Source organism: Procambarus clarkii, chromosome 14 (genome assembly GCF_040958095.1).
Source record: "Procambarus clarkii isolate CNS0578487 chromosome 14, FALCON_Pclarkii_2.0, whole genome shotgun sequence".
Lineage (NCBI taxonomy): Eukaryota > Metazoa > Arthropoda > Malacostraca > Decapoda > Cambaridae > Procambarus > Procambarus clarkii.
The window spans coordinates 42,831,486-42,839,007 of record NC_091163.1 but is presented as its reverse complement, the minus strand read 5'-3'; the positions used below and the strand labels follow the sequence as shown (position 1 = coordinate 42,839,007).

Genomic DNA, 7,522 nt, shown 5'->3' with positions numbered 1-7,522 from the left:
TGAAAAAAGAACAAAGGTCATAAAGTGTATGTTCAGTGTATGTCAGGTAGGCTGCTCCTTTATTTTAAAAAATCGAATGTCATATTGATGTTTTTCAGTGGTGGAACGGATTATTTTTATTTCCAATATTTTAAATAGGGAAATTCGTTTTGAAAGACATTTCACATAACGAGCTCGGTGTTGGAATGGATTAAATTCGTTAATCGAGGTTCCACTGTACAATAAAATTTTGGAATTAAATACAATAAAATTTAGGAATTTAAATACACATAATTAAATTACTTTTATTGAGAGACTGTTTGATGATACAATAGCCTCCGAGCATGTTTATACAGTAAAGTAACACATTATTCAAGATAGCATTTATTAGAGCTTTTGATTTAGTTCTAATAAGGAAGAATATAGCAAATCACATTTGTAAAAACAATGTGCACCTGATAGCATCAGGCAATGTAAGAATAAACCTATTGTCCACTACAAATAAATATAAATACTTATATCATTGTATTTAAACATTTAACATTATCTAAAATTACAAACAAGTCAAAACTTATTTTGTACGTGCATTAATTATTTTGTATAATCTATTACAATGTGTAGTACGTGCAAATATATTTATTTAAAATTTCAAAAAGGCAATTCAAAATAATCTTTTATGAGTGCTGTCAGAAGCTCCATATATTTTTAATTTTTAATAAATGATAAAAGAACATTTTATTGACTGAATACAGTACAGAACCTGATGATTATTTTTCCTAATACAGTACTCCTTTTAAAAAATCTTCTGCCTTTTTCTTTGATATAAGACTGTTTTGCTTTCTTTGATCTATGTCTTGTCTTTGCTTTCTAGGAGTCCTAGTTCTTTCACTTTGTTAATGTAGTATTTTTCTAGGTTGTTTGCACACTTATAGTATTCTGTCTCAGGATGGTTATAAAAGCGGCAGTTTTTGAAGATGCGTAACATATCGGCATTGAAGAGTCGAGCGTTTACATAGTAGCTAGCTTTCAAGCGCTCAGTCATGGTCTTCAAGTCTGCAAAAGACGACAGAGAAAATCTAATACAGTAATTTATTTCTGAAAAAGATTATGGAAGAGCATTATGAAAGGCAGTAAGATAGGAGTAATAATAGCAAAATATACTAGGTGTACCCAGGTTCTTGAACGAACCTGCAAGATCAGCAAGATCCATCTATTTCTTTGATGCCTTGCTTCCCTTGGAAACTCCCATCTCTCAATAATATGCCGACCTTTAAAAAAGAAGTATCTGATGCATTAACAACACAAAAGTGTTGTTAATGACCATTTCCAAAGTCTTAATTTTGCTACCACCTTCGCTGAGCTCAAGTTGTGTGTAGTCAGAGTGGCTTAGCACTTTCTCCTGATAATTACCTGACCTAGCCCAGCCCTAGAGTTTGTAGTGAGAAACAGTGACGGTGGGAAGATGTGGATTATTGGCAGCCTCAACATTAACACTGGACACACGGACCATATGACAGGCAAAATGTTAAGACAAAATATATTACTGGGAAGCAGTCACTATAAAGGGTAATGTAGAACATTAAGGACAAACAAAATCACACCAGTGAAGAGATTGGCCAAATAAAACAAATAATGAATGAAGAACACTTCTGATGTTCCACCCATCACTCATAGTAATCACTTAGTTGTGCTTGCGGGGGTTGAGCTCTGGCTCTGTCAATCAACTGATGGACAGATTCCTGAGCCTACTGGGCTCAATCATATCTATATTATAAACTGTGTTTGGAGTCTGCCTCCACCACATCCCTGCCTAATGCATTCCACCTGTTAACTACTCTGACACTGAAAAAGTTCTTTCTAACATCTCTCTGGCTCATTTGGGTACTCAGTTTCGACCTGTGTTCCCTTGTTCGCGCACCACCAGTGTTAAACAGTTTATCTTTATCTATCCTGTCAATTCCTCTGAGAATTTTGTCAGTAGTGATCATGTCTCCTCTTACTCTTCTCTTCCAATGTCGTAAGTTGCATTTCCCTCAGCCTGTCCTCGTAACTCATGCCTCTAAGCTCTGGGACTAACCTAATAGCATAGCTCTGAACTTTTTCAAGCTTCGTCTTGTGCTTGACAAGGTATGGGCTGCATACTCCAGGATTGGTCTTACCTATGTGGTATACTAAGTTTTGAATGATTCCTTGCACAGGTTCCTAAAGGCAGTTCTGATATTAGCCAGCCTTGCATACACTGCAGATGTTATTCTTTTTATGTGGGTTTCAGGAGACAGGTTTGGTGTGATATCAACTTCTAGATCTTTCTCTCTGTCCATTTCATGAAGGATTTCATCCCCCATTCTGTATCCTGTGTCTGGCCACCTGTTTCCACCGTCTAGTTTCATTACCTTACATTTACTCGGGTTGAACTGTAGTAGTAAGGTAGTGAATGAAGAACACTTCTGGTGTTCCACCTCACCTCCACTCATAGTAGTGAGGTAGTGAATGAAGAACACTTCTGGTGTTCCACCTCACCTCCACTCATAGTAGTGAGGTAGTGAATGAAGAACACTTCTGGTGTTCCACCTCACCTCCACTCATAGTAGTGAGGTAGTGAATGAGGAACACTTCTCGTGTTCCACCCCCCACTCATAGTAGTGAGATAGTGAATGAGGAACACTTCTCAAGTTCCACCTCATTTCCACTCATAGTAGTGAGGTGGTGAGTGAGGAACACTTCTGGTGTTCCACCCTTCACTCATAGTAGTGAGGTAGTGAATGAGGACCATTTCTGGTGTTCCACCTCACCTCCACTCATCGTAGTGAGGTAGTGAATGAAGAACACTTCTGGTTTCCACTCATTAGTTAAATGAAACTGCCACTTTTACCTTTTTTGTCTGCATGTGCTAGATGGTGTTCTGCAAGGTAACTTGAGAAAACCTTTATGTGCCAGATGGTGTTCTGCAAGGTAACTTGAGAACACCTTTATGTGCCAGATGGTGTTCCACAAGGTAACTTGAGAACACCTTTATGTGCCAGATGGTGTTCCCCAAGGCAACTTGAGAACACCTTTATGTGCCAGATGGTGTTCCCCAAGGTAACTTGAGAACACCTTTATGTGCCAGATGGTGTTCCTCAAGGTAACTTGAGAACACCTTTATGTGCCAGATGGTGTTCCTCAAGGTAACTTGAGAACACCTTTATGTGCCAGATGGTGTTCCTCAAGGTAACTTGAGAACACCTTTATGTGCCAGATGGTGTTCCCCAAGGTAACTTGAGAACACCTTTATGTGCCAGATGGTGTTCTGCAAGGTAACTTGAGAACACCTTTATGTGCCAGATGGTGTTCTGCAAGGTAACTTGAGAACACCTCAATAACCTAGGTGTTTGAACTTGTGCCGAGTTGAAGCACTTACGCACTTTAAGGCAGTAATGTTCATGTGGCTGGCTGTATGACTTGGTCTCCAATGATCAAGACCAATTGTTGGATATTGTTCCCCATAGTTGGGGACAGGAAGCCTGTTCAGCCTGTCCTCCTAAGGTTACCAAACGTCAAGAAACTGCAGTAGTAATGTTCCCGATCCTAACCTACCAGAGGATCAAAAACAGAAAATGCAACAGTACAGCATGTCAATTTCGCGAGCTGCTACCATTTTCTAGTATGACGATTTTTGGCCTTAGGTAAAGTATGCGCCGAAATGCAACACTTTATTCAGAGGACAGGTAGGCCTGTTAAGCTTTTAAGGTCCCCCCTCCCCTATGCTAACTACTGACCTTCCCCAGGATGCTTCCCCTTCCTGTATAATTGCAAAAACAGGATGGAAGTGACTGTACTTTAGAATTTAAAGGTACAGCAGAAAAAGAAAATTTTGGCAAAATAGCAACAACTTGGCCTGTAAGCCAACAGGTAAATGCATAGGTAATGTATTATATTTCCAGGTAAAGAATTGTGTTGCCACATGCAACTGAAATGAGATAGAATGGCCTCTACTGGCTTGTGCACAGATAAAACTTTTAAAATATAAACTACCACTTGCCCCACACTACAATGACGATAGTAGTGTTGCAACATTTACAGAAACTAATTGAAATGGATGGAGTAAATGATCGTTCTAAAAACTACAAAGTCATAAAAACTTTGTCCTAACCAAGTTAGGGCAAAGGGGTAAAAGTCACCAGTTGAAATGTCCCGTGCTTTGCATATCCCCAGTCATCAGGGGAGACCCCTGTAAACACCTATATATTTAACCACATTTAATAGATAACAAAAAGTATATGGAGAGAGATGGTTCATTATCTCATGGTGAATCGCATCGGAACCCAATATTGTGGAGTGACAAAATGACAGAGCAGATTGTAACTTCACAAAGAACTAAATAAATGACTACGTGTAATGAGCCTGCGCGGTACTTGTCCAAAGGATGAGACTCAGCACGGGGACTTTAGCGGAAGGTATTTGGGAGAGAGGTGTAGGCCAATACCAATAACTGAAGAGTTAGAACCTAGCTGATTTGCAATGGACACTGGTTTGTCAACAATGGAATAACTACCATGAAGCCGAAGTGTCAAATCAGGTTTAAATTTATCGATGGAATACTGTCCCCCTACTACACACACTCCCACAAACCACACACACTCACACTCACACTCACACTCACACACACTCACACTCACTCAGGGAGGTGACTGAGCTGGAGGAGGCAGAAGTCACACTGCAGCAAGTTCCTGGAAATATTGAATTACCTAAGTATTGGGCACAGGTTGAGGGCTACAGTGGTGTCCCAGGTTACATAAAGGTTCAGGGAAGAGTAAAAGCAAAAAAAACAATAAACAAGTAAAAGTGAGTGAAAATAGCTGAGTGGAAAAGTTTGTTTTGGTCTAGAACAAAAACAAAGATGGCCACTGCCACCACCACCACTGAGAATGTAGACACACCAACAGATGATTATTTCAAAGGATTCTCACCACAAGATATAAGGAAAGGAGGTGTTCTTGGCAGGTTAGAGATAATTGAGCATATGCAAAAGAAGTATGAAGAAAAAGTGCTTAAATTGGAAGAGGACAATGGAGCTCTTAGGAGTGAGCTTTGCACTCTAAAAGGGAGTATACTTCAGCAAGGTAAGATTATTACTGCATTAACAGACAAGGTAACAAATCAGGAGGAGCATATCAGGGAACTAGTGAAAGAAAATGATGTGTGGAAAGTGAAGTGTGGTGACTTTGAAGAAATAAACAAGAAAATAGACTCATATGGTGAACAACTCCAAGCAAGCCTAAGGGCTAACATAGAGTTAGGTAAGGATCTCCAACTGGAAACTTCACTGACAACTCACATAGAGGAGTTGAATAAAGAACTAGAAAAGTATAAAGAAGAAATAAAAGCGACATATGCTGAAGTTGTAAAAGAGAAAGAAACAATCAAAGAAATGTGTTCAGAAGTCAAAACCAGATATGACCAACAAGAAGCAGAAATTAGGCAAGCAATTAGGAAAGAACTGGTTAGCAACAGTAAATTAGTACAAAACACTGCAGATAGAACCAAGTCCATAATCATTTTTGGATGTTTAGAGAAGGAAATTTCATCTAGGGTGGACCGAGCGGCAGAAGAGATGAAAATCATAGAGAAAATAGTAGGTTTAGGAGAAGGCTCAAAGGAAAATGTCAGTGATTTTAGAAGAAGAGGAAAATATGAGAAAGACAAGAACCGCCTCTTAAGGGTGACGTTTAATGGAGTGAAAAACATGATGGAAGTGCTAAGAAATGCCAGGAAACTGCAGAGTGATGAGGTTGGCAAACTTTGGTCAATAAGACAAGACCTCTCAAAGAAAGACAGAGAAAAGCTGAAAATGAACCTAATTGAGGCAAAACGTCTAAATGGAGAGAGAAATGAAGAAGACAGAAATTCTTTTTTTTACAAAGTGACAGGGACTGGAAAGCTTGTGAAATGGTACATAAAAACAAAGCAACAAGATCAGTAGTGGAAGGGGGAGTAAAGAGCAAAGGAAAAGGGAACATGTTCCTGAAAATTGTATATACCAACATAGATGGAGTGAGGTCAAAAACTTTGGAGTTGCAAGATATAATCCAGCTTAGGGTCCCAGATATTGTCGCATTATCAGAGACGAAACTTGAAGGAAATATAATAAATGAAGTCATATTCCCAAGGGGCTATTCAGTTTGGAGACGTGACAGGAAAACTAGGAAGGGAGGAGTGGCTGTACTGGTGAAAAAACACCTGAAGGTAAGAGAGTTAATATTTGAAAACCCTCGAGATATTGACATAATGGCATTGCAGATCTGGAATCAGGATGATAAGCTGATAATTGTAAATGCCTACAGCCCACCAGCAAGCAACACATGGACAAAGGAAGAACTGGATGACAAACGAGAGGGCCTCATAATGGTCATGAGAGATATTATTGTACAAGCAGATAAAGATAAATCATGACTGTTGATACTGGGGGACTTCAACTTTAAAGCAATAGACTGGGAGGCCTATGAAGCAAGAACGGAGGACTTTTGGACATGCAGATTTGTGAACCTCATTCTGGAGACATTCTTGTATCAACACATAAAGCAGGCCACAAGAATGGGGAAAGGAGATGTACCATCATTACTGGATCTAGTATTCACCAGGAAAGAAGAAGAGATATTTGACATCCAGTACCTTCCTCCCTTGGGAAAGAGTGATCATGTCCTGTTAGACATTAAATATGCTTTAAGATATCATCTAGAAGAAAATGGGGACATTGAAACAGTTGATAAACTCGATTTAAGGAGAGGTCACTATGGGGAACTTCGAAACTTTTTTAATGAGTGTAATTGGACAGAATTGTTGCTAGGCAGAGAAGTAAATGAAATGTATGCCAAATTTTTAAAAATATACGAGGAAGGCACACAAACATTCATACCAAAACAGAGAGGCAGGGCAAGAAAACAGGATTGGTTCGACAGAAATAGTGAGAGGGCCAGAGACCAAAAGACACAAAAATGGAATCAGTATAGGAAGAGGCCAAACCCCCAAACATACCAGCGATACAAAGATGCGAGAAACAACTATACGGCAGTAAGGAGAGAGGCAGAAATAAATTTTGAAAAAGGGATAGCGGATAAATGTAAAACAGAACCGGGCCTATTCTACAAACTCATAAACAACAAATTGCAGGTAAAGGATAATATCCAGAGGTTGAAAATGGGAAACATATTCACGGAAAATGAAAAGGAAATGTGTGAAACATTAAATGAAAAGTTCCAAAGTGTGTTTGTACAAAATTAAATCTTCAGAGAACCAGACACAATAAGAATTCCAGAGAACAACATAGAGCGGATAGAGGTGTCTAGAGATGAAGTGGAAAATATGCTAAAGGAGCTCAGTAAGAACAAAGCAGCTGGCCCAGATGGAGTTTCACCATGGGTTCTGAGAGAATGTGCATCTGAGCTCAGCATTCCACTTCACCTGATCTTTCAGGCATCCCTGTGTACAGGAATCGTAGCAGACGTGTGGAAACAGGCTAACATAGTTCCAATCTACAAAAGTGGCAGCAGGGAAGACCCCCTCA

At 39.4% G+C, this 7,522-nt stretch overlaps 1 protein-coding gene across 3 annotated transcripts in view; it reads right to left on the bottom strand.

Annotated features, from left to right (window-relative positions):
- Positions 1-272: 272 nt before the first annotated feature.
- The window catches only part of Gcn5 (Gcn5 acetyltransferase), a 287,084-nt gene continuing 279,834 nt past the window's right edge, over positions 273-7,522 (bottom strand). For 2 of the 3 annotated variants that reach the window (XM_069324559.1, XM_069324561.1), the window contains one exon: positions 273-1,032. In XM_069324559.1, the coding sequence (XP_069180660.1) occupies positions 1,027-1,032 (6 nt within the window). In that variant the 3' untranslated portion in view covers positions 273-1,026. The remainder of the gene's footprint in view (positions 1,033-7,522) is intronic. The other variant, XM_069324558.1, reaches the window with a different exon arrangement.